This window comes from Gallinula chloropus, assembly GCF_964237585.1.
Source record: "Gallinula chloropus genome assembly, chromosome: 2".
NCBI lineage: Eukaryota > Metazoa > Chordata > Aves > Gruiformes > Rallidae > Gallinula > Gallinula chloropus.
Window position 1 is genome coordinate 122,216,437 of NC_140086.1, and position 27,367 is coordinate 122,243,803.

At 39.9% G+C, this 27,367-nt stretch overlaps 1 protein-coding gene across 1 annotated transcript; it reads left to right on the forward strand.

The window, feature by feature from the left end:
- Nucleotides 1–38: 38 nt before the first annotated feature.
- On the forward strand, nt 39–27,367 carry NGLY1 (N-glycanase 1; the record flags this gene model as incomplete). The annotated part of the gene is made up of 12 exons (XM_084260665.1): nt 39–166; nt 1,712–1,826; nt 3,910–4,152; nt 6,794–6,953; nt 10,144–10,366; nt 11,079–11,200; nt 11,592–11,737; nt 11,918–12,028; nt 17,808–17,972; nt 19,154–19,342; nt 24,392–24,569; nt 25,084–27,367. The coding sequence occupies 12 exons, from the start codon at nt 39–41 to the stop codon at nt 25,257–25,259; spliced, it is 1,956 nt and encodes a 651-aa protein (XP_084116791.1). The 3' UTR covers nt 25,260–27,367.

Here is a 27,367-nt window from a genome sequence, read left to right on the forward strand (position 1 = left end):
CCCGGCCAGGGTTGGAGGACGCGTGTCTGGGCGGCGCGATGGCGGCCGCCGTGGGCCTCTCTTCCTCGCCGGGCTCTCCCGCCGTGAGCGAGCTTTGCCAGAACAGGCGGGAGATCTTCCTAGAGGCCTCGCGGTTGCTCCTCACCTACGCGGACAACATCCTCCGGTGAGCGGGGCGCGGCGGGAGGTGTCCCGGCGGCCGTCCTGGCAGCCGCGGCCGCCTGGGGGTCGCCTCCGCGTCGCGTTCGGCCCGGTCTCGGTTCGTGGGCCAGCGGCTGGGTGACTGGCCGTCCCGGCCGCCCCCGCCTGCCGCTTCAGCTCCCGTGGCGTCCTCCCTTCGCCTTCTCTGGCGGGGAGCAGCGGGTGGGGCTTCTCGCCACCGCGTCCCTGAGGGCAGCGGCCGTGGGCGCTTATCGCCCGCCACGGGCGGTGGGGTCGGGGTCCGAGGGGCTCGGCTGTACCCGCGAACGGCCAGCGTCCGGTTCCTGGCCGTGACTCGCTGGTCTCGACTGCCCGTGGCAGCTGAAGGGATCAGGGGGCACCGTGAACAGAGATCGGGCGGCAGCGGCGTGGCAAGTTTCTTCTTTAGGAAGACGCTTCTTTAGGAAGACGGCTTGGCAATTCCTGTCGGGTTGCTTATGCAGCTTCAGGAGCCGTTTGTCGTAGAATGCTCGCACGTAGCAGTGTATCTCTGGGGTTAGAGACAGGCGGCCTCAAAGCTGAGGCATACGGCTCGATTGTGTTGTGTAATACCGAAGATTGAAAGTGTCTTGTCTCTTTTTGTCATTATTTAAAAAATAAGATCACTTTGCATATAAGTGTGTGGTGCTTCAGATTTGTATTTCCTTGTTTATTGCTGGTTGGTTTGTTTTGAGGGCTTGTTTTGGGGTTTGTTTATTTGTTGAACATAAAAGTGTGTGTTGGCCCTGATTCTGGAAGCATTTCAGCACATAAGAATTAGTGGATGTATAACAAATAGTGCTAAAATAGTAACTATTCTGTTGCCTTTCTTTTCTGACTCAGTGGCATTGGTAGCAAGAGTTAATTATAGTTCCATTTTTAGGAGATGGTTGTGTGGAGCAAATATATACACACCATGTATGATTGACCTTGATGCCTTCAGGCAACCCAGGATGGATAAGCTGCCCCTCCCTGTCTGTATCTGGTTTGTCAACCCAGGTGCAAAAACTCAGCTGTGTGATAGAGAGCAGTAGGGCCTTGGCTGACTACCTTTAAAGAAATGGGTGAGAGAAGAAGGTTTAGAAGAGTTGGAGGAGGAAAGGGCAAAGAGGAGAGGTAGCCCTTCAAGAAGCAAAGAGACCACAGTAGCTTTACCTGTGTACTAGGAAATTTAGCATAGCTTCTGTAGTAAGTAAACCCAACCAGCTTTGAGCTGAGGAGTTCAGTTAGAATGCTGCTAGGTGGAGGGGTATATGTCTTTAAGTGTCAATGCAGACTAAGCCCTGCTGGCTAGGACCTAAAAACATGTATTTATGAACTCAAATTGCAAACTTAAAAAAACTTGGTAAGTCTCAAAGTTAAATGCAGATGGACATGAATGAAATCAGTTTTAGAAAGGTTTCACATTCTGCCTACATGATGTGAATGAAACAAATTTTTAAAATCTTTTATGAATTACTAGTGCCACTTGGTGCAGTTACCCAGCTTTAAGTGTTTATTTAATTTGCCAACATAATTTCAATTTCTTCAGCAATCCTTATGAAGAAAAATACAGATTAATTCGGATTGGAAATCCAGCATTTTCTACGAGGCTGTTGCCTGTCAGAGGAGCAGTTGAATGTTTGTTTGAGATGGGGTTTCAAGAGGTGAGTATGATTCAGCATTTTCTGGTGTCTTAATCAGTTTACACGCTAAAGTTTAAAACTAGATTTTTTTAAAAATAATTGTGTTCTTTTAGTTAAAATATCTGCAGTTAGGAAAAAGAAAAAATTTAGATGAGGCCACTTCAGAAATCTGGTGGAGCTAGAACTAACCTGATCTGTGATAAGACTGGTCTGCTGCTCTTCAGACACTTTACTAGTTTGCTTAATGATCAGATACGTATCCATGCTGGCACAAATGAGATGGTGGGAAACGGGGGGAAAGCTTCTTTTAGTAGCATTCCACAATTAGGTGGACATCAGACTGCATCGTCAGGCAGTTGTCTCCATATAGTAAATCTTTGTGTTGAAATGGTTGTTTGGAAAGGGTGAGAGGGGGTGGGGGTGGGAAGTCCTGCTCTTCTGCTTCTTGTTCCTACCATCAGCAATGCTTCTGTGGCCCCCTAGTAAATTTGATAGGGGAAGCTGATCTGATTAGAAATTAATCCCCCCAAACAAACAAGGAAGAAATATATTTTTTCAGCCAATTCACAGTGCAGCTTCGCAAGTACTAGTGTTGTCATGACAGCAGTGGAGGGCAACAGACTACTTAAGCAGTGGGAAGGTGGGACTTTTACCCATTTAAAACAGTTATGCAACTGTATCCTAAAATAGTCTTGAGTGAATCTTGATTCTGTTGTGGTCAAACAGATGTATTTAAAAGATTGCTTTGTGTCCTGAAACAGTCCCTGTCTTGGAACTTAAACTGCCAAAGCTTGGTAAGCTGGAAGCAGCCTTTGTAATTATAGGAGAGCTGGGGTGAAAAAATAGCTGTTGTTTAATAGTGAAAAGCTCTTGATCTAGCTTTCCTTCAATTTGTCTATTTGATGCTACACTTACATATGCGTACATACATTAGGTTGTTTAGGTCCAGCTGTCATGAGACCTCTGCCTTCTAGTCAAGTTAATTAGTGTGGTAGTACTAATTAAAGGGGAAAAATAAGTATGTTGAAAGAAACAGTGACTGCAGAGGGAGAAATAGCCTGTGGATTTATGTTCATGCTGGTGCTCAAGAAATGACTTTTAATGATGCATCTTGGCCAAGAGATAGTCAATGTAGCTAGAAAAGCACTCAAGCAGTAATAACACTGTCATTTTAAACACATTATAAAGTGCTATTCCCCATTTGGTCACATCTTTAAGAGCATCTTGCCTCAGTTTCATGGTTGTTGTGTCAATTGAGGCTGCAGTTTAAAAACTTCTCTTTAGCTGCGACAACTAAATTTGTTCCTTCTTTTGTCTCTGCTTCGTAAGCCAAATTTTTCAATGAAAAATGAGGACATTTCTGCTGGGTTGATACATTCTATTTAGTTTTATGGCAATTTTAAATGTTAAAGTGAAGCACTGCATCTGCAGTGGTAGCTGACATAAGGTAGCTGTGGATACACAAATTGCTCAGTTTATTAAATAAAAGAGCTGCAGCAGTTGAAACTGAAACTGTGAATGTTTCAGGATATGCATGTTCTTCGTAACCTATTTCTTCATGCTAAGTACAGTAATAATTTGCTTCTGTCATAATTACCAATCATCTGTTACGCTACCAGTGCTCATGTAATCAAAAATAGGAACCCAGAAATGTAATTTGGTATAGGTTTAAATATTTCCTATCTGAAAACTCATAAAACCAACAAGATAGCACTGTAGAAGAGAATTCCCAGCAGCTGCTGATCTAGGGTCTTCTTTCTCCAGTATTGTGTGTCCTCCTGTATTGCCTAGCATCCCACTGCTGTACTGTGGGCACTGAGCATTGGTTGTTGCCACTTTCTCTGACAAACCATAATTGTGTTGTCCATGTGTGGCTCTGCAAAATAAGTTACTAACAAAAGCGTGTTGCTATGAGATATTTTTCTCTTGACTGACTGTGCTTGGTCTGAGAGCTGCTGCTGCAAGAGACCTAACCTGAAGGCTGACTCCTGCCAAACCTTAACATGCTAACTTCCAGTAAATGATACAGCTCTTAGCAATAGGTACAGACCTCTGACTAGCTTTGACCTGCATTAACTGCTGAATTAATTTGCCTGAATTTCAGGGAGAGACTCACCTGGTTTTCCCTAAGGAAGCTTCAATTGAGCAGCTACGTAAAATCAGAGACTTAATTGCTGGAGAGAGGAGTAGCAGGCTGAATGAGTCAAATCAAATCCACAGGACAGCATCCTCTGAAGCTGTGACCAGCACTCGGACAGTTGCACATCAGCCTTCAAAACCTGCTGACTCTGTTCTTGCTCCTGCCCGTCGGCAAACAGAAACGTCATCTGCGCAGTCTCGTGAACTGGTAATGATAACCTGCAATTGTAGGCATGCTAATCTTGAGTATAGAGATTGAAGAACAGTTAACTGTTGGAGCAGGTAGTTCAGAGAGGCTGTGTAGTCTCCAAATGTGGCTGTTTTCAAGACCTGGATAAAGCCCAGATCTTAAGTTGGTGCAAGATGAATCCTTCCAAAAGCTTGCTTCTCAGCCATCCTTAAATGTAGTTTTTTTCTTTTTAAATGTTATCAGTATATTGTTGGGTGCTTAACTGTGATACTATTTCTTCCCAATACCTACCCAACATCAGTGGAAGAGAAACTGTTGTAGGCACTTGAATATTGAGCTGTTTAATGTAATTATCTTAGCCTGCCAGTAGTTGCTTTTAAAATATACTGACTGACTATTTGAAATCTTTTGTTGTTGAGTTTTAAAATTTAAATTTTTTTTTTTAAAAGTTTGCTTCTTGGCTTTTACTGTTTTGACCACTTCTACAATGGTGGTTAGGAGTTTCATAATGACTTTCAGAGTGACTTGCTACAGTACCAGTTAATACTGAAACCTTTAAAAGTTGCTTTAATCTCACAGTAAGAAAACTGTTGTGTATTTCAAGTTGGTGCTTGATGTATTCTGAGGTTAATTCTTCTCATTTGTAGCTATTCTGCCCTGTCTTATGCTAGCCATCAGATTTGTGGATTGACTTTTCTACTGATACTACTTCTCCAGGCTTCTTGAGATTAACATGGGTAGTGGGCCAAAGTTACTACAGTTTAGAGACATTGCTAATGCAACGTTGGCACACTGTTAGAATCTGACATGCTTTTAAATCTCTTCAGGGAATTACTCTGATAGCAGTCTGAGCCAAATCTGGTCTGTATAGTCTGACTTGATTGAAAAGAAGTCCATAAAATACCTTCTGGCTATGACTTGGCAATTTTGCTGTGCAAGCAGTGGCTGGTTTTGTTTTCAGTGGGTGTATGGCAGAGGTACAGTTGCATTATTGTTGTATGTGCTTGTGTTGTATGTCAGAGAGGTTTAGAGTGGGTTTTGTAGAGGAAGCATTCTTATTTCTTGGCTATGTGTTATTTCTTTGATTCATGGGAATTTTAGTAAGCACAGGGAAAAGTGGATTACTTGAGACAGCACAGGAATATTCCTAAATGGCACTGTTCTAGGGATTCAACCCGTCATTATTTTACCTCATCTGTGGCTGTTTGGTGTTTCTTACCATAAAGTGTTTTTGAAACTTGGAGAAAAGAAAGCTCTGGTTAGTTGTCATTCTGATGGATGGTTTCTCATTCCTTCCTGGATGACATAGTGGTTATAGGAGGGAAGAGGTATCCAAACTTAGAGTTGCAATCTGGGTCACAACATTTTTATATGTTTTTATAAGATTTCATTGGTATATGGCGGCTTCCATGAAACCAGTTAAGCATGACAGTGACACTGGTGGTGTTTGCTGTTTGTCAAAGAATCTGGAAGTCTTTCTTCTGTCCTGAGTAATATCTCTGAACACTCATTCAGGAAGCTGACAGAACATCAAGTTCTATAAGCCACTGGCAGTCCCTGACTTCCCTTATCTCTGTTCTTTCAACTTGCATTAAAGTGAATCTGCACACAGTTGTGTTTACGATGTTAAACCAATTACCTACAGCTGATGAGCTCCAGGAAGAGCGAAACCAGTTCTGTTCTGCTTCAGCAGTTACTGAAAAGTAACGACTGGTGCTGTAGTACTACTGTCCAGCATCAAAATAATCACTCCTAATTTAGGTGCTCCTTTGAAAGGAGCATTCTCGTACCTGTATATTATGTTGCATTTGCTGCTAGCACCTCAGGAAGTGTGGGATTGTTGGTGAAACAAAGCTGGTAGTTACAAGCCTGAAGATGGAAGTGTATGATCTAGCAGTGCAGAAAAGATAATTTAGCAGTACTGTACGGTTGCCCTGAAAACATGGCAAACTCTTAATTTTAAGATGCCGTGTCACTTCCTTCAGTGTTATCTCCCTTTAAATGGAAGTAAATAGTTTGTTCAGCTACTAACTCCACTATTCTTAACTTTAGCTGTAGATATGAGTGTACCTTACTGGGTACATGTAGTTGCCACCAAGTGACATGTAGGATAACGGACTGAAGAAGCCAAGTCCTTATATTTGATTTCTAGTGAAATGGTCATGGGGCTGTCTGTTCAAATCTGTATCAGAGTTGATCTGTGAAGAAAGATGTAGAAATAGACAAACAGGATTCATGAATAACAAATGAATTCATCAATAATAGAGTTCTGCAAACTGGTCAGCAGTGTCCAGAAAATGGAATTAATTACAGTTTCTTGTGTGGATTTCAAGGTAAAGGTGTCCAAAAGAATTGGGGGTGATGGTGGAGGGAGTAAATCAAAAACTTTGCTGTCAGATGTGTCTTTTCTCCCTGAATTGGTAGGCTTTTCACCTAGGAGGCTATTCGGAATGCTCCAAGATTACAAGGCTGGCTTTACAGTAGTGTCTACCATTTTATTAATATCTTTACAGATAAATGTTTAACATACTAAAAAAGAAATACATAATGTAGCTGTATATAGGACTGTGACTGACTTGAAGTAAAACAGGAGAGCTTGCTTCTTCTGGTTTAAGGTGAAAGGTCTTAAATCATCTTGTGACTGAAAATCCTTTTGCAGGCTGCAGAAATCTTGAAAACACTTCAAACAAAATTTGAGCATCATGTATTGATGTATGAGAATCCGTCTATTCAACATAAAGCACTAGCTTTAATTCCCCTCCAGCAATTGAAAGAGAAAGCTCAGAAAAAACTAGCACAAGCTGCAAGACTGGACAAAGGTAACGCTACCAAATTATAGTGTATATGAAGCTAGAAATGTTCTTACATGCATCATCCAGATGTTTAAATCTGCTGTGCTTTAGGCGTGTGGATTTGGTCGCGTGGCTGCAGGTTCCAAATGCTGTTTCTAAATGAGAATTCCACCTTCCTAATTTTCAGATTTTCTCTTTTTCTTTCTCTTAATTTCCCTCTTCTATTTTTTTATTTCATTTTTGTTATCTATCCTGTACTGCTTTCATGTGGAAATCTTGAATTCTTAATTTCTGAATTAGTAGTAAACAGTGCTAGGGAAACAAATGGGCTGAGCCTGTACTGTTACATTCCTTGCATCTAGAGTGAAATAGCAACAAGAGGAGAGGAGCTTCTTGTTTGAGTAGTCATTGTCTTGAAATCATCAGAATGCAATTTTCCCGTGTGTACTGCAATTCCAAATTCAGAATAAAATTTCAAAACACTGCTTCTCACCAGTAATATCACATGAAAAAGGGATTTTGCATGAGTTGCAAATCCAACATGCAACCTGATACAAATAATGACCTTTCTTGAAAATGTTTAAATGAATAGGGCTGTTCACATGTTATCCTCTTGGAGCTAGAAGTGAAATGTAGGCGTGAGTATTTGTGGCATCAGTGGCTAAAACTTATGTTTTTTTCATAAGTGCAAATTTGTTTTTAGTGTACAAAGTCTTTGGCATTTCAGAGTTACATATTTATGTTTTCAAATGACACTTTTAGCTGTGTTTCAGCAATATAGTGAAAATTTACTTCTACAAGATAAATATTAAAAAGACCATATTTAAATTTAAAAAATCCTTTTCACTGTGAATCTTTGATAGAAGAATGAAGCAATTCTGCTAACTCCATGGGAATGTTGATGCTTTGCAAACCAAAAATAAGCTCTTCAAAGTTTTATAAATTACTTCGTGTTGTCTCGTTAATATGTAATTGGCATTAGGGAACTTCTTACACTTGATTTTCTTAGCTTTACAAAAACAGAAAAATTACTATACTGGGAAGTAGGAAACCACATAAACAAATAAAAAACATTCTCAGTCAGCAGCGTAGGACAGTGCAATGGGGAAAAGAGGCTTAGCAGTAATAAATGAAAACTACTTTGCTTTCCTTTTAAAGGAATTTAAGACAAGCCTACCTGTTAGGCTCTGCTCTAATGCTGCTGTGTACCTTATTAAAAAGGGGAAGGAAGGAGAAAAGTGGCATTTCTAGGAGCTTCTTCCAATGACATCAAGCTGTTCTGTTTGAAACAGCTTTCAGACCTTAATTTAGATGCAAAAAAAGGGGAAGGGGTGACACTGCTGTTTTGTATTGTGGCAGTTTGAAAGCATTTTTAAAGAGCTTTTTAGGAACATTCCTTTGGAAATGGACTGTGTTTGAGATGTACCGGTAACTGTCTCTTTCAGCTTCTTTGGTTTATATGTATCACTGTAGTAAGGCTGTCACCTGTGGGAATAACTGCTTAGTGCAGGGGTGCACTTGCTTTTAGGACTTTTCTTACAATGCATAACAGGCATTTTTGGCTCTTAAAGGCTAGGAAGATTATGGTCGCTTGGTCAGAAGTACAGACTTTATTTTACTTTTTCTCTTTACCACTTTCCATTAGAAAGATGGATTGTGGAGTCAAAAATAGCTGCGTGTCACAGCTAACTGTTTTCTGTTCAAATAAATCATATTCATCACGCTTTCCATGCAGTGTTTTCAGGAAGGATGTATTTTACACACCAAGAGAAGAATATTCATATGATAGTAGTCATATTTTCATAGATGGGTTCTGGTTTGTATGTTATCCAGGAAAAGAAAATACAGCCTGTGCTCAAAATCTTCTCACTTGGTTTTTAGAAGAAAGGTTGATTATACAAGCATCTCCATTCTGAAAGCAGTAACACCTTGTTTGAGTGTTTCAGCACAAATGCTTTTCACATACAATAAGTAAAAATGGAAATTTTGCTACAATTAGAAGTCAGGCTTTCTTGCTTTGCTTAACAGATCATCTTTTCTCATGTGCTTTATGGTCTTGGGAATGTGTGTTTAATAGACTTAGGGCCCCCAGAGTGTCTTTTATGGCACAGACTGCTTCAAAGGAAGATGTGAATTGTGCTTAAATGACTAAAGCGCGCATCTTGCATAGGCTTTATTCCTCACTCCAAAAAAAGGAGCTGGTACACAAATCTGTGCAACTTCCTTTAAACAGCACCTTCATAAATTATTTTATTTATCTTCATTGTCAATAGTCAGACCTTTCTGCACTGTGATTACAGGCAATCTGTAGTACATAAAAAACCCAGGGATTAGTGTCCATGATTGCAGCGTGGCCTAGGTGATGGGAGTTATTAGGAGGACTTGCATGAATGTTTATGAATCTGAGAAGGAAGAGTATTGGGCATTGGAGCAATACATTTAGAGGCTATAAGGAGTTAGAAGGCATAGATCTCTTTTGGGAGACTGGATTTTTGCATTTGTTGGTTAGATAGAGTGGGGTTATTTCTAGGTGGTGGAATAGTGACAGTGAGTGAGTAGATTCTAACGCCAATTGTGAACACAGGAAAATGGGCCAGAAGGGTCTGGTGGTCTAGCGTGGTGCAGTCACCTAGAATAGGAAAATAAAGACATCCTGTGTCTCTTGGGTCAGCTGACAAAGGTGTTTATTTGCTGAATTTATAAACAAACTCCGCTTTGTTCAGGCTATAGATGTACATGTTCTACAGTAATTAAGCTGGGTTTGTAGAAAGTCTGTTCATACTGCATCTGGTTGTCTAGACTGCCTGGTCTTTTGGAATTAGGAAATCAAAGCCATTGTTAGTCCTAGTTTAATAGCTGAGAGTAGGAAAAGAATGTTTAGGGGCAGATAAAGAATTAACACTCTTCTGAAACTCTGGAAGAATATAAGGGGCATGAGGCTTCGTTGTATATCTTAACTCTCTTTTTCTGAGCAATTCCTTATTCTCACTCTAGCTGTAGTGGTTAGGAGTACAGTTTTTCTTTAGATACAAATTTGATGTTATTCCATCTTGAGAATTTAGATGTGTGTGTGCGCTTAAGCAACATAGGAACCTTTTTTTATGGAGACTTCTAAGATGTAATAAAGGCCCAGAGATGGTGATTTATGTAGATACTGGAAAATTTGTCTAAATTTGTCTTCCGTTTTACCTAACTGTGTACTGTGTAAATTTTATAGGTGCACATGTGAATGAAGAGGACTTCTTGTTGTTGGAGCTCTTGGGCTGGTTTAAGGAAGACTTTTTTCGCTGGGTAAATAGTCTTCCTTGCAGTAGATGTGGTGGGCAGACAGAGCCTAAACGTGACTACTTGTTGCCTAATGATGATGAGCGAAGGTGGAATGTCAGTCGAGTGGAAAATCATTACTGCAACCAGTGTCAGTTCTGTAATAGATTCCCAAGGTGAGCATACAGAGATTTGCTTTGTCTTTTTTTTTTCTTTTTTTCCCCCTTGTCTTTCTGGAAATAACTGCATTTGTGTGTTTTGTGAACAAGTGCTAAGTGGTTGGTTGAAAGACAGAGAAGTAATTTTAAGCAACATGACAGGATGGTTGATGAACCAGCAATTCTTCTGTAAGATTAGAGATTTTTAAAAACAAAATATTACCTACTTATATGTGGCCTTGTTCTGAAAACTTGTCTGAAATTCTTTTTTACCTCTTCTAAATGAATGATGCCAATTAATAATGGGTTAGTATGTTCCTAGGGTTCTGTCATTTCAAGGAAAGCTTTCACTTCTATGGGAAATCTGAAAGGGTAATGCACATCTTTTGTCAAGTCTATAGTAAAAGAGCAAATATCCTTTTTCTTTCTTTGTTACAAGTTCTTTTTCTAACTATAAAAGGACCAGCATACAGAAGTCCTGACTTAAGGTGAAATGTAAGTTTTGAAAAACAGTAATTCCAGTGCTGCTATAAACATGTGATGGAGTCATGTGAGTCAACATAGAAGTAGTGTTCTGCTTGCACTTGCTTTGTGCAGTGCAGCAATCATTTCAGTTATCATCTGTGGTCTGAATGGTACTGAAATCTGTTCAAATCATCACAAAGACAATCATGTTGTAAAGATTTTGAAAGGTATTTTCAGTTACTCAGGTTTTGGTTTTCTCCTTTAGGTATAATCACCCTGAGAAACTTCTGGAAACCAGACGCGGACGCTGTGGCGAGTGGGCTAACTGTTTTACGCTGTGTTGCAGAGCTCTAGGGTTTGAAGCTAGATACGTCTGGGACTGTACAGGTATTGGTATTCTAGGATATTGTTAATACAAATCTATGCAAAATGAGGTTGTGTATTTTATGGTTCTCAGGTTATATTAGCCATCAAGCAGCATATAAAGTTATGTGGTTCAAGAAACAAAGACAATATAAATTCAATTTCCTGTCTTGCCCGATGAGATGAAATATAAGGTTAGATGATTGACTTTAGATTCAAATAAAGGTTGTACCAAGGGAATGTGATCCTAAGAAAGGAGGAGAAAGCTCTGATAACATTTTTGAATGTAGATGAACAGAAAACATGTTTTCACCTGTTCCTTCAATAAATCAGGAAAAGGTACATTATTCTGCAGTACTAGAAGAGAAGATCTATCCTTGTAATTCGTTGTTTATTCTTGGCCTTTGCTATGTAGATCATCTGTGGACTGAAGTATATTCTTCATCTCAGAAAAGATGGCTTCACTGTGATCCCTGTGAAAATGCCTGTGATAAACCTCTTCTCTATGAAACTGGGTGGGGAAAGAAGCTCTCCTACATACTTGCATTCTCCAAAGATGAGGTAGGAGTAATGGTGTTAATAAGAAACAACTTACCCTGAGGCAAGTGTGTGATGTATTTCATCTTAGTGTGATTTCCAGTACTATAGAAAAACATACTTTTATTGGCTAGCCTCTTTAAGTGAAGCAAGATTCATGGGAATTCTTGGTTGTTTGATTTTCTTCTTCAACTTGTGCTTGAGGTTGTTGATGTCACCTGGAGATACAGCTGTAAGCATGAAGAAGTACTCTCTAGAAGGACAGCGCTCAGTGAAGCTACACTACGTGAAAAAATTAACACACTAAATAAAAGGGTATGTACCATTTTCTTAAATGGATTTCTTTCTGGAAAAAGACTTAGTGTCTTTAATGTTTCACTTAATGTCTTTGAAGATTGCATTTGGTAGGTAACCTGGTAGGAATGTCAATGCACTGTGGAATGTAAAACGCTGCTGAACTATGCAGACCACATTTTACACTGAATACAGAAGAATTAGTTACAGTGGTGAGATTAGGTGAAATAAGATAACGGTATGTAGGAGGATTATCATACTCTCTCTTATAATGTCAAATGTGTGTGTATATAGTATATATGTTGTGTGTGTGTGTGTGTGTGTATACATATATACACACAGTAATGTTTTATATATATATTTGTTTGATGGCTTTGGATTAGGCTTGTGCACGAACAGATGTTGGGGGTAAACCATAACAGCTGTGTAACCATGAGGACTCCTTGAGTGTGGCCGAGCATTTTCCACATCAATAATGCTGCAAGTTGAAAACAATAGCATTTGTAGTTATAAGAAATGTAGGCCTAACTTGTTTTTTCTTTTTATGAGCTCTAGGAAGCAGGAGGAATGAGTTCACAGGCTGTTTTCAAGACTTTCCAGAAGTGTTGATAACATCATCAGTAGAGCTTTGGCTCAGAGTCACATACACTGTACATTCCTGACATCCCAGAACACTGGGATGTTAGGAATGGAGCCACTTTCCACCTGTGTTATAGCCACAGAGCCCAAGTGTACTCAGCACTGCACTGTTAAGCTTTGTCCACTCCTTACTTGAGACATGATGAGGCAAGGGCAAGTTTAAGGCCCTGCACCTAGGGAGGAATAACCCCATGCACCGGTACAGGTTAGAGGCAGACCTGCTGGAAAGCAGCTCAGTGGAAAAAGACCTGGGAGTTCTGGTGGACATCAGGTTAACCATGAGCCAGTAGTGTGCCCTCATGGCCAAGAAAGCCAGTGGCATCCTAGGGTGTATCAAGAAAAAACATGGCCAGCAGGTCAAGGGAGGTTCTCCTCCCCCTCTGCTCTGCACGGGTGAGGCCTCATCTTGAACGTTGTGTTCAGTTCTGGACTCCCTGGTTCAAGAAGGACAGGGAGCTAGTGGAGAGGGTACAAAAAAGGGCTTCGAAGATGATTAGGGAACTAGAACATCTGTCTTATGAATAGTGGCTGAGTGACTCTGGACTTATTCACCTAGAGAAGACTGAGGGGGGATCTTATCAATGCTTACAAATACTAGAGGGATAGGTGTCAGGAGGATGGGGTCAGTCTTTTTTCAGTGGTGCCCAGTCACAGGACAAGAGGCAATGGGCATAAACTTGAATATAGGAAGCTCCACCTAAACATGAGGGGGAACTTCTTTACTGTGAGGGTGGCAGAGCACTGGCATAGGCTGCCCAGAGAAGTTATGGGGTCTCAGAACCTGCCTGGATGCTGTCCTGTGCAGCCTGCTCTAGGTGATCCTGCTCTGGCAGCAGTACTGGACTAGATGATATATAGAGGTCCCTTCCAACCCCTGTTGTTCTGTGAGATCTTCTTGGCTTGATATATTAGACTGTGTCACAAAACCTTGAAACGCCTGAGAGGTTCCATTTTGTCCCCACTTTCTTACAGGGTTCTGTGCATAGACACTTTAGTTCATGTGACAGTATACAGAGGGTGGCTTAATAAACAGATTTACACCTTTTTAGAGGCCTGCTCTGGTTATAGCCATGCACAAAGAGTGTGAAGAATTGAGCTAGACTCATGATTACAAGCCCTGGCCTCAAATGTTTTATCTGTAATGAGTCACACAGCACAGTGGAGCACTGATAAGCTTGACCCCAGAGTAGCAAAATAAAGGTTAAATAAAGAATCAAAAATTCAAGCTGAGGAACACATGTGCTTTGTGGGGGGTTGCAGGAATTTAACGGTGCTCTCTCTGAGCATTGAACCCTTACTGGCTACAAAATTGACCTGAGGGGCCATTTTTCTAAACTACTGGCAATAGAAACCAGTCACCAGGCTCTTCTCTAACCATTGTATGTAGGGAGAGAGAACCTTGGAAGTTGGGCTCTGGTTAGTTTCAAAATTACTCTGACAAAACTGGTGGAACTGGGAAAGTATAGAGAACTGACTCATGGACTGGCTTTTCTGACCACCTTTTCACCTTGATAATGCCACTGTAGGATCATGCTCTGTGTCACTTGCAGAAGTCTAGAGAACTCCATCTGCAACAGAAGGTGCTGTGCATGGGTCTGTTAGCCTGCTGTTGAGAGTTTTTTGCCTGCTCTACAGGACTGTGCAGCTCATGAGCTGACATGAGCCCTTTTCAAACAGAAGGGGCATTCTGGTCATACTTTAAATGGAAATATCATTCATTTCAGGAAAGCAAGCTCTACATGCACTTCCAAGCTTCCTTTCTCTGCATGTGGAGAATCACAGCCCTTTCTTGTCTACACTGCATGGTCTCCCTGCTGCCTTCCTGTATTAATAAAGCTGTCTTGTGATTCTTTTAGAACAACTTTCTCAGTTTTTTTTAAGTGGTATCTTATATTGAGAAACAGCTTTCCCTTTCTACGTGCTGAATGATGCTTACGCTCTCCTCCACGCACACTTCCTTTGTCCCAGTGGCTGTTCAGAATACCTTTGATTAATTTATTAAATTAAAATTAAACTCTATCCTTATAAATAACTGATCCTACTTTTTTTTTTTGGTCATATTTGGAATTGGATTTCAGGGACTTACAGGCAGTTTGCCAACAGTTTTTCTTTCTTGTATTTGTGTTAGTCAAAGGGCTTTTCCTAAAGTTCATGTTAAAGTGACAATGAAGTTGGAATCAAGGGCCCATTAAAAAAAATGCTGTCTGAGGATCTCCATGTCATATTCAGCAGCTTCTGGGATCAGTAGAGGTGGGAAAGCAGTTGTAGGGATGAGCTATCAAGACCTTTTAGAGCAGGTTTCCATTACGCTGCTCAGTCACAAGCCTCCATTTCAGCTAGTTTGTTGTTTCCTTCACAGCAACCTACTCAGCACTGATGTAGGCAGGGACCTCCACTGTCTTCCCCTTTTCCCATCATCTCCTGGAGACTGGCTCCCCATTAGGAAGATTAGTCTTGGTATCTTCTGATGCAGAACTCCAACACTGCATCTTTCAAGCTCAATTCTTCTAAGCTACAACTGGTAACTTAGCTATCACCTATACTGCAGTGTTAGTGAAAATGGAATCTAAGATCATTACTGTGGCTCCCTGCATAAAGAGCAATGGCAGTTGTCGTTATTTCTCTGTGTGTTTAGCGGTCGAGTGGAGACAGCACAACAGTTCAAAGCATGTTGAGTGACTGTCACTGTTAAATGGAGAAGGGGCAAGGATAATTTAATGTGTTCAGAGTGTTCTTTTACTTCTCAGAAATACTGTGTTTTATTTGAATTGGCATTCCTGAATGGGTGTGTAGCTTGCAGGTTACCAACCATCTGATGTTATTCTATAGTGCCATATCACGCCCAAATTACAAAGCCTTTCTTTGCCTACTTTGTATGGGCACTGCCCTAGTTCAGCCCATTGTGTGTTACCCCTATAGAAAGGGGAGAGAAGAACCTGAACTTTCATTGCCTTCATTGGAATAGGATGGTGGGACAGGAAAACAAATTTTATTATATTATTTGTTCAAGGCTCCATTTTTTGGTAGTGACTGAATGGCTGTGACCTACGGCTAGGCCAAGCCTTAAAAGGAAAACTACTGCTTTAGGTTGAATTGTGACCATTTCATGGTGATTGATGAGAGATGAATTAATATTCCTTATTAAAAGGTTTGAAATTCAATTTCTGCCCTCATATTATCTGTTGCTTACCCAGCAGTGGGTCTGCTTAAATCACAGGTTATCCATCTCCCAGAACACAGTCCTTCAGGAAACATCCACAGCATAAGTCATGTGTGATGCAGAACTGATTTTAAATTTACAGTTCACAACCCCTCTTCCTTCCTATTCGCTGTCTGCCAGAAAAATGTGGGGCCTCAACATGTATCTAGGGGCTAATACCTTAACAGAAAAACAAAAGCAGGAAGATTGAGCCATGAGAGTTGATAATGAAGTTGCTGGAATCCATTTCAGTACACGAATGCTATGGGTGACAATGTCGTTGGTAGGAACTGTAGTTACAGGTTTTCCCAGCATGGGCAGTGTTGACCTCTGCAGAGCCTGAACATTGTGCATGTTTTACTGGCTGCTAGCATTTATATGCCAGTTTGCTGCAGAGGGTGGGGAGATGACTAGAATGGGCACACTCTTTACAGTTGAGGAACTTACAGGTTTTCTGTATCATACATAGAAGAGGCCTGTCTTCTGAAGCACCCCTTTTGTGTTGTCACACTGTTCTTCAACAGGTTGGGTTTTTTCAGGTATCGTTGCAACTGTGGGAGAGCTAGGGCAGCTCCTTCTCAGTGTTGCCATCACTAATTTCAGTGGTGGTTACCCCTGACACAGGCTATCCCTACATCAACGTGGTTTGGAAAAAAAATGTAGATTGGTATTGTTAACTTATGGTAAACCATGCCAAAATTCCTCTGAGCTGGAGTGAGGTCTGTGGTACTGTGTATGGTTATCCAAAGTGCCCAGGCAAGTGTTGCCTTCAGGAAGACCTGGTGTTTCACAAGGAACTGCTAGAGTCACTGCTTGTCATCCATCAACACAAGCAGAACTGTATTTCCCCCTTGCTGTGTTAGACTGCTATTTGGCAGCTGGAATTTGTTGAGCTGGAGCTGTTTCTCATTACTTCTTTGTATCTACTTTCCCTTATCCAGTTCCATGTTGTTGTCTGAAACAAAAGGCTCTTTTCTTATCCCTGAAAGCAAAACTTTCTGGGGTGAGGACTGCTTTTGAGATAATTGGAATATTTATTGTCCTGAAATTTCAGGTCCTAGTGGGCTAAGTGTGCATGCCTTGAGCGATCAACAAAGTAGAAGAAAGATAACGTGTAATCATTTGCACATTCAATGTTGAACTTAATTTTCCAAGTGTGTGGGTGTAACCACAGTTAAGGAACAAGGCTTCACATATCAGCTCTGTGTATTTGGCATGAAAATCATGGAGGCAGAGCCCCAGCCTCTTAATGAATTTTTGTTTTTTCAATTGTGTATACAAAAAAAAGTCCATAGTTTTATTCATGTGGGCAAATAAAGTGTTTTTTGTAATTCTTTCTCTTCTCCACTAATTTACGTGGAACTGTAGCTGATACATTTTCTCAGTTTTCTGATACATGCAAAAAAATGAGTATCATAGTTTGTGTATGATAGAATCAGTCACTATAAAATAATTCTTTCAGAGACCAACTGAACCTTTTGTTTAGAATTAATCACAGAAACAAGGCTGTCGTTGACCAAATAATTCCACCTTAGAGAAGTAAAGTTTGACCAAAACAATATGCTTGCTCTTTCTTTTCCCCAAGTAATATTGAGAACAGAGTACATATGGTAGCTATTTTGGTACAGAATACATATGAATAACGATAAAATATGCTATAGAAGTGTTTTATCATCCAATCAAATGTAGTATAAACATAGTGAAAACGTTAATTTTAAAAGAAATCAACATAGTGCATGAAAGTTCACAGAAAAAGCACTGCTGTCAAATAACCATGCAGTTGTGACTGATTTATAGTTGCACAAATGGTATAAGATTAATGTTTCTAACAGCTGGTTTAGTCTTTAAATGTTAGTCTGGTTTTTCAATTCTTTTTTCCCCCATTAGTATCACTCTAGAGTAAGCAGAATTGCAAAATCATTTTCCTTGACTTTTTACTTTGTTTCTTAAATGTGTTTTCAGAGACAACAATCTTTGTCAGAAAATAGAAAAAGAGAGCTCTTGGAAAGAACAATCGTGGAGCTTGTTGAATTTATTTCTCCTAAAACACCTAAACCTGGAGAATATGGTGGAAGGACATCGGGTTCGATGGCTTGGCGAGTAGCCAGAGGTGAAATGGGTCCAGAGGTATTTAACTTTTGCACTGGTGACCATCTTAGAGGTAGCTAACTAGAGGTTCTATGATTATGCCCTGCAGAGGAATAGCACTTTATGGTAGGTAGCTCACAGATTTAGCTGAAACAGTGAAACTTGCAAAAAACATTAGGTGCAAGGTTGATGTGAATTCATTAGAGGTCCACAAGTAATTTTTGAGGGTTGATACTGGTCTGTTGACTCCAAAAATGTTCAGGAATCCTTGACCTAAAATGTGGTTTGCTCTTACAAGTTAATAAAAATTACAGGGTTTTTTTTCCTTTTAATTAGTTACAGTGTGACTGAACTGGAAAGTTTAAGGTACTTGGAAGCAGTTGGGAAAACTTTAAAAAATGTTTATTTGTATTATTGTTTGCTGTTGGTTAAAGTCTGGCAGTAGGTTTTCACCAACTATTTTTATTAATAAAACAATATGGGAGCACATAGAATTGCATAAAAGGAAGGAACTCTTAAATAATAAGCTCAATTGATTTTCATATAAATGTTTTTGACTATTTCTGAAAGCAAGATTTTATTTTTAATTATTTTATGCTAAGATAGACTTTCCCAGAATCATAGCCATATTTAACCATAGCCAGCAAGCAAAGGTGTGGATTACCCCATGATTTGTTACATTGTTTTTGTAGTGATCCTGTCCATCTGTGTGGAATGACTGACAGTCTTAAATAGAGCCAGTTAGGTGAAATTAATGAGTTTTGTGGGATTGTTTTAGTTTGAGAAACTAAGACCTTATTTCAGTTTTCCAAAGTTTATTAGATTTAATTTCTGTTTTGAAGTTGATTTGTAAACTGTCATATGCAAGAACGTGTATGTGATAATCACAGAATGACATTTGCTGTTCAAAATAACAATTTACTTCTTGATTGTGCAAGAATCATGTTTTCTATTCCCTTGAATTTGCTGATTTTTTATTATTCTGTTAATAATTTACTTCTTAAAGTAATTCTGTAAAAAGGAACAGGTCTGTTTTAGGAAACTGGTTTAAAACTTTAGTTTTGCAGAGATGTTTTTGTCCATGAACTCTCTTAAAAATGGCATTTTTTTCAGTTCTAAGCAAAACTGATTGGGAAAGCATAACATGCTGTTAAAAAGTAACACAGGCTTACTGAAATATGTTGGGGAATGAAGGTGCTTGTATTTTTTGCCTTTTTTAGAAAAGAAAAGAAGTAATTTTTATTCCTTCTGAAAAAGAGAAGACATCTAAACTCTTCCACCTCACCTACAATATAATAGACGACAGTTATACACGGATTTCCAATAATAATGAAAAAATAACTGGCTGGGAAACGGGTGTTTGGAAGGCAGAGTCTGTTTGGAGAAAGGTTGAAACAGATTGGAAAATGGTAAGAATAACAGTTATTGTTAAAACCATAGAAATATGGTAACTCCAGTACAATAGAAAACCTTTGTCAATGGGGTTTTTTGGCAGTTGTGGTTTGGCCCTGACTGGAGGACAGATGCCCACTAAAGCTGCTCTATCACTCCCCTTTTCAGCTGGATGGGAGAAAATACATATTGAGAGGCATAGGAGTTAAGATAACAACAGAGAGAGATCATTCCACAATCAGCATCACAGGCAGAACAGACTCAACACGGGATTAAAAATGCATCTAATGTATTACCACCCCACCTCCCCCAAGTACCCAATGTAAACAGTAGGATAATGAGAAGTAAAACCAAATCTTAAAACACCTTCCCTCACCCCTCCCTTCTTCCTGGGCACAACTTTATTCATGATTTCTTTCCCTTCCTCCCCTCAGCCCAGGTGTCATAGAGGGAAGACAGGGATGGGGGTTTTTGTTCAGTTCATAGTGGGTTGTTTACGTTCTTAGCAGGGTGGGGTTTCCTCACACTCTTCCCCTGCTCCAAAAAGTTCTCCAACATGAGTCCTTTCCCACAGGGCTCCAGCACTCCAGCTTTAGCATGGATCTTTTCCATGGGGTGCAGTCCCTTAGGCCCCAACTGCTCCAGCCTGGTACCCCACACAGTCACAAGTTCCTCCCCAGCAGCAGCCTCTCCTGCTCTGCTGTGGCCCCTCTTTCCATGGGCTTCAGGTCCTGCCAGGAGCTTGCTCCAGCGTAGGTCACAGTGTCTTCCATATGTCTCCATCTGCTCCAGCATGGGGCCTCTCCATGGGCTGCAGGTGGTATCTGTGCTCCCCGTTGTCTTCCATGGGCTGCAGAGGGACAGTCTGCTCCACCATGGTCTTCTCCACAGGCTTCAGGGGAATCTTTCTCTACGGTGCCTGGAGCGCCTCCTCCCCCCCTTCTTCACCGACCTTGGTGCCTGCAGAGTTTCTTACATCTCATTCCCTTCTCTGGTGGCAAAAATCATCTGCTTGGCATTTTGTTTTTCCTCTTAAATATGTTACCACAGGGGCACTATGACCATCACTGACTGGCTTGGCCTTGGTTAGCGGTGGGTCTGGCCCTGAGCCCAGCTCGTATTGTCTCTGTTGGACTTGCAGAAAGCTCCTAGCAGCTTCTTGCAGAAGCCACCCCTGCAGCCCTCTCTTCTCCACCAGAACCTTGGCATGCAAACCCCCAAGTGTTCCACCCCTCGCCTCAGTGAATCACATATTTAAGAGTTATCATTAAAATCCACATCCCAACAGAAATTCCCCACAGTTGTTACACTCCCTGGCTATGTTCAGCCTGTGTTGTCCATTCCCTCTTCTGATCACTGTCTTGATCTCAAATTCCTCAGGCCCCGTGTTGGGCGCCAAAAAGTACTGTGGTCATTTAAGCCCAGGCAGCAGCTGAGCACTACACAGCTGCTCTCTCTGGGGGAGGAGAGTTGGGGGAGGAAGAAGAAAACAAAAGGCAAACCTTGTGGGTTGGCATAAGGGTAGTTTGCTAGGACAACAGAGAGAGAAGTAACAATAATGGGACTTTATAGCAAAATATAAAAACCTGGTGATATGCAATGTAGTTTCTCCCTGAACTGCACAACTCGGACTGTACAGCTCAAAGCTGCCCTGAAGCATCCTGGAGCCGAGCGATCCTACCCCACCAGCCCCCCTTTTACAAGCATGATGTCACTGGTATGGAATAGCCCTTTTGGCCAGTTTGGGTCACCAGTCCTGGCTGTGTCCCCTCCCAGCTTCCTGGGTACTCTCTGCCTTCTTGTGAACAGGGCAGCATGAGAAGCTGAAAAGTCCTTGATTCTTTGGCAACAACTAAAACCATTGGTGTATTATCAGCACTGCTGTCATCCCAACTCCCAGACACTGTGCTACTCTAGATACTAGAAAGAAAATTAACTCTGTCCTGGCTTCACCAGGACAGGCATCAAAACCTCTCTTGGTGCCCGTAAAATGTAGCTGGTGTTAGTAAATGTTACTGTTAAGCTTCAGGAAAGATTTCCAGACAATTTAAGAAATTGGAAATAAGTTTATTTCATCTTTCAGGAAGGATGACTAAATTCTCTGCAGATGGGTAAAATACATGCTGAAGCATCAAATTTTTAAAAAATGGCTCACTACTTAGCTTTTGGGCAAACACACAAAACTTTTATTGAAAAGCAGTACTTGTCTCTAAAAAACATTGTAGTGTTTTTTTGTTGTTGTGGAGAATAGCTTTATGGTATATCAGACCTCTTTGATGCAGAGCCAAAGGAAGAAATTGTCATCCTAAATACTCCTGTTCCATCTGCAAGCAAAAACCCCCTGTCAGTTACCCTGTTGTATGCCCTGCCCAGGCTCCTTCCCAGCTGTCAGGACACTGAGCAGCAGAAGCATTGTATGCTCTCAGTCTGAAAAGAGAACTGATGCCTGTAAGGTCATTTACTAGCAAACAGCTACCAACTGTGGAACAGAGCATTTCTGTCAGCAGCTAAAGCATGCTACTGCTTTGTTCCCCTATCCTGCTAGTCTGAAAGGTCTCTCCTAGCTTAGGCCAATGGTTTACTTACCATTGATGAAAAATGCAGCCAAGTGTCTTGTAAGGTGTTTCTGTGCTGGGTCTGTACATAACTGACTTGTAAAATGCAGTGGGAGAGGTTGCCTGGAGAGATTATTCTATATAAAAGAGAAGGAATAAAAGAGAAGGAATAAAGGAAGAAACTGGAGATAATCTAAACCATGTTACAACAGGGTAGGTTAATAGGGAAAGAGAAGTAACTCAGAATGAGGGACAAATGTTCTCTGCTTCCCTAAGAGCTGCTAAAAATTTAGTAGCACATTATATCTTCAGTTTTACAAGAAACAAACTGTCTTTGCACTGAAACCAGTTACAAGTCTGGTGTTCTGTTCAGCTCTACTAGTCAGATAAAACAGGAGAGGCCAGTCTATAAGACCAGGCAGAAAGATTTTACCTTTGTATTCAATGGCACCTAAACTTTTCTAGATGATGGCCTTGAGAAGTTATGAGCTACAGATCCAGGTATATCTCAGGCTTGTGGGTAAGGCATGTTAGTTCTACAGGAGTAGCAACCTGCACCATGTCTGTGTATGAATCTGAAATGACTTTTCGTTGGGGGTTGTTTGTTATGGGAGGCAGCAGAGGGAAAGACTGCTTGGGGTTTGCATGTCCTTTCTCTAATGCCTCTGGTAGATCTGCAAGGTATGGATTGGGACTTGAATTCAGCAGCTGTCCAAGTAACTTACCAGCCAAAGAAATATCCTGTTTATCATTTAGTTTGAGGAATGGAAAGGAATTTAAATGTAAAAGCCACAATAAAGGTAACTATAGGTATTTGCCCATGAGTAACAGAAAAGAACTATCAGTTATTCTGTCTTTGCAGTGTTGCTGATCAAAATGGTTTGGATAGACAATTAGCTTGCTCAGTCTGACAGTAGCCATCTCCATCATACTTGTCTATGTTCTTGCTATTCATTGTCACTTGGCTTGGTGGTACAAAAGTCAAACAGGTACAAAACACAAGTTTAATCAGTTTACCCAGAGAGAACTTGGCACCCAGGGCTCAAACAAACAGACTGCAGTAGGTGAGGATAAGAATGCAAGAACTTGTAGATTTGAAATCCATGGGTTTCTGAAAGCTTGTTTCCTCAAAATTCCTCCAGTAAAGAGAATTTGCATAAGGATTGGTTTGGGTTTTTCCCAAGTAATAATGGAAAAGGAGTGGCCAGGTGTAAAAAATAGGACAGTCAGGAAAACGCAAAATGAAATGTTAACTTCTGTTTTTCTGATTAAATATAATACTTGGGTATTATAATGGAGAATGAGACAGGCTAGTGTTTTAGGTTTCATTCCTATGTTAAGTGCACCTCAACCAAGCAGTAATGGTTGGACTGTTTTGGCTTCCTTACTCAAATTCTGTATGATCTGATAAAGAGAAATCTCTCGCTTGTGATAGCAATTTAAAAATGGTGTAGGGACCAGCACTGTCATGAACATTAGGATAATATTCACATTAAAGAAGGTTAAACTGTTAGATTTTCATAGGTAATCTTCAGCATAACACCTCACACTTTCAGGTTTTCAGGCATTTTTATGCCTGGTGTATAGTAGCACTAAAATTCTGTTTTGTATCCTGTCAGTAACATTAGTAAAAGATACATGTGTGGTTTATTATAATTTTATTCAGGGTTGTTATTTTCAGATTAAAAACTAAAGAACCATCTTAAGTCCATTCAGTGTGGACATTAATCAGAAGCCTGGACATGACAGAATTTGGATAAGTTTTTTTTAAATTAAGGATCCTGAAAGGATTGTGGCAGTTTTGACTCTGTGATCTGTGATGTCAGTTGGCGTGCTGGAAATAGATGCTAGACTTGAGAGGATGCTTACTACAAAGTTCTTATGAGGGTTCATAGTAGCTTTAATGAATGTTAATGTATGAACCTGGCTGTTTGGCCAGGTGAAGTTTAAAACAGCATTGGGACTACATTGGATTATGTAAAGCTCTAACAGCTCAAATAATGTTAAAACCGGATTTATAGGTGGCTAGCATACATGATTTGCTTTAACCAAGGAATGTCAAGTCCTAGGAGAAGTGGTGGGCAGCCAGCAGCCACATCTGAAGAATCCAAAAGACTGATGACACAGTTTTCTTCATCACCAATACTGAACAAGCAGAATGAAACCGTGTGTGGGCCTGTGCATAAAACCCAGAAGTTTGCTTTTTTAAAAATAGTAAATTTAGGTATTTTTGTGGCTTAAACTTTACCAAGCATGTTGAAATAGGTTAGCGTGCCCTAGTGAAGGACTATGAACACATACAGTTGCTTAACTATAGAATAGATAAGACTTAAGGATTCAGAAAGAGATTATATACAAAATTGTACTATGTGCAGTTTTAAAGGCTCAGAGGCTTCATAAAGAATGAAAGTGTGTTATCTGAAGGTTTTATGTCCTTGTTACAATGATTAATTAGATGTGTGTTCATCATCTCAGTTTTTGTCATGCTGACTATGTCTTCTTTACATTTAGGTGTATTTAGCCCGAAAAGAGGGGTCATCCTCTGCTTCCATCAGCTGGAAGTTTGAGTGCGAGTCAGTTGGTCTAAAAATAGATAATGTTTCAGTTAGGACGAGCAGTCAGACATTTCAGAGTGGAAGAATAAAGTGGAGACTTTACTCTCCAACAGCAGAAATTGCTCTGATGGGAGGTAAGTGGAATTTAAATAATGAATTATATCATGCAGCAAAGATGTAACTGGAAATAAATAGTTTATATGGAGAGAGTGTGTTGTCAATACTAAAAATGAAATGCAAATGCATTTTGACTTCTCTAGCATAGTCTTTCTTAGCAAGGTCAGGAAAATACTCTGTATCTAATCAGAACTGGTAAAAGCCTCAGTTTTATCAATATACACAGCTCTGTCTGGGACAGAGCTGGGTTAGCAAGGACATAGAGTGGATATAAGATACTTGTGTGTTTTATTAGGAAGGATGGATACTCTTATGTCCAGTGGCTTCAGTCTTGATCAGGAGCACTAAGCAAATTATCAAATCCTTGCAGTTGGTGTATTTCGTTCCTGCCACCGATTGGCAGGGGAACTTGACTAGTTGCAACAGAGATCTTTAAACATTCATTAGAGGTTATCCTTTTTAACATGCATTCTAGCTATGCTGTGCTGTCTGGAGCAGGGGCTTACCGAATTTTATCTTTTCCCCCAATAGATAAAACTCTTTGCTCCTATTCAGAGTTTTCTGGTGCGACGAGTGTAACGTTGGAAGCGATTCTGAGCGGAGGGGATGGTGAAGTTGCGTGGCAGCACACACAGCTGTTTAGAGACAGCTTAACAGGATGTGCAGAAAGCTGCTTGGAGATAATCATAAAACTCAGCGATCTCTGAGAACCTGAACCAAAAGGATGGTCTTTGGTTTCCTTGAAGATGTTCTACATGGGTACAACATGGAGATTTGGTTGGCAGTTCCTGTGCATCCTGCTGGCAGCTCCTTTCCTGTTTCACTGCTTCCGTTTAGCCAACGTGAACCTGCAGGTGTTTTGAGTAGGTAAACTTCACAGCCAAAACATCTTTGCTTTAAAACCAAACATCAAACTTAAGGGATTGAATGGTTAAATGCCCTTCTCTTAAATTTTATGATGCAAGTGAAACAGTTTTTAGGAAGCAAAGACACGATCATGAGCACAGAGCAATTGTAATGGATTTTAATTTGGGGTTTTGGGGATTCGCTTGCTGGGTTGGTTTTTATTATAATCCTTGGAAAAACAGTTTGAATTCCATTTTCCTATTACAACAGATGATTGTGATGATTTTTAAAAGGTTTTAAAAATAGTTGAAGACTTAGACATTTTAAGAAAAAAAAGCAATTTTATGTAATAACTAGAAGAGCTGAAATTAAGATAAAATTGAAGTAATCTTAAAATTATCTTGATGCATATCTAAGTATTAAACTTACATTGAATAGTTAGAAATGTTTGGAAATACGATGTGCTACAAAAATAAACTACTTTTGAAGTAAGTGTTCATTATGTATTTAAAATTGTCACGTGATACAAAATTGAAACTTAAAACTGAGTAAAACCATCAAGATTTTTTCTGTGAAAAAAACCATTATTCATTTATAAATACTTTTTAATTATATAAATTCAAATTTGCTCATTTTTAAAAAGATTTATTAAATGTGTAGGCTGAAATTGCTTTTTAGGCTATTGTCTTGAGTTGCTTTGAATGCTTTCCCCAAACTTGGATGTAAAGGCATATACAGCTTTTCTGTTCCTTAATGCAGCATTTACATTTCTTTGCATTGAGTATAATAAAAGCTGCTACCCAGGAGATGTCAGACGTGGCAGTGCTGTGAATAAAGTAGATGTTCAGAACAGATAGTTTTATCAGGGAATTTGAGGAGGGCTGTGTCTGGATTGTACAAGAAATTTTCTACTATAGGACTGTAATGCACAGTTGAGCTATAGTTTTATTTTAAAATAAGTAAAAATTACCAGGATATGGTTTTCTTTAAAAGCTTTTTGTTCCTTTTTTCTGACCCATCCAACCACTGTATTGATTTTAAATTCTTGTCAAAAGTAATTTACATCGAAATAAATGTTTGCTGACTTTTCAACAAATCTAAGCAAATAGAAGACTACTCAGATTGTGTTAGGAAACTGCATATGCACTGTGAGCGTGGGCGTCAAAATTATACCACAGGCATCTTAAAAAGTAATAGATGATGGCAGCTCAGGAGCGACAGAATGAGGTATGATGGATTATATGCTTTGCTTTGGAATGTAAATTGACAGTTTATGAGGGGGATTAGAAAGAGATAGTCTCACTCCCTTGATACAGAACAACATAATGACAGGGAGCTGTATGGAGAGGTGTTCACTGACACTTGTGTAATGCAAAGTGAATTTGCCAGTCTCCCTTCCAAACTCCTCCTGTATTTTGTTTCAGCTAAATGCTAGTTCTGAGCTTTTGAGCAGAACCCAACAGAAAAGTATTTTAGGCTCATTTGTATGCTGTGGTGGAAGAAAATAGGCAAATTAGTGACACCAATTAACAAAAATGTTTCCGCTTCGTGATTTTGATAGCTGGGAAAGGGACTGCTCTAAGACAGAAATTACTTCTTGCGTTGTATTACTTAAAATAGAGGACTGTGAGGAATTGCAGAACAGCTTAACTGCATTTGATCACTTGAAAGCAGAATAAATTAAAAAATAGTAAGATAGAAGTAATTTCCTCACAGTTTTGGCCAGTATCTCTGGGGAAATAGTAATTGCTGCAGATAACTTAATAAAATCATCCACTTGAACAGCAGAGTAGTTGAAGTCCATTATTTAAATGTTTGAATGAATTAAAAGATTGCAAAATGCTTTGCCAGTCTAATCAAGAAGTACTTCTGACTTGTAAGATCACATACAAATCAACAGAAGTGTTTATTTTAGGCAAGAATTAATGAGTAAAAACCTCAGACTGAGTAGACCTAATCTAAAAAAGTT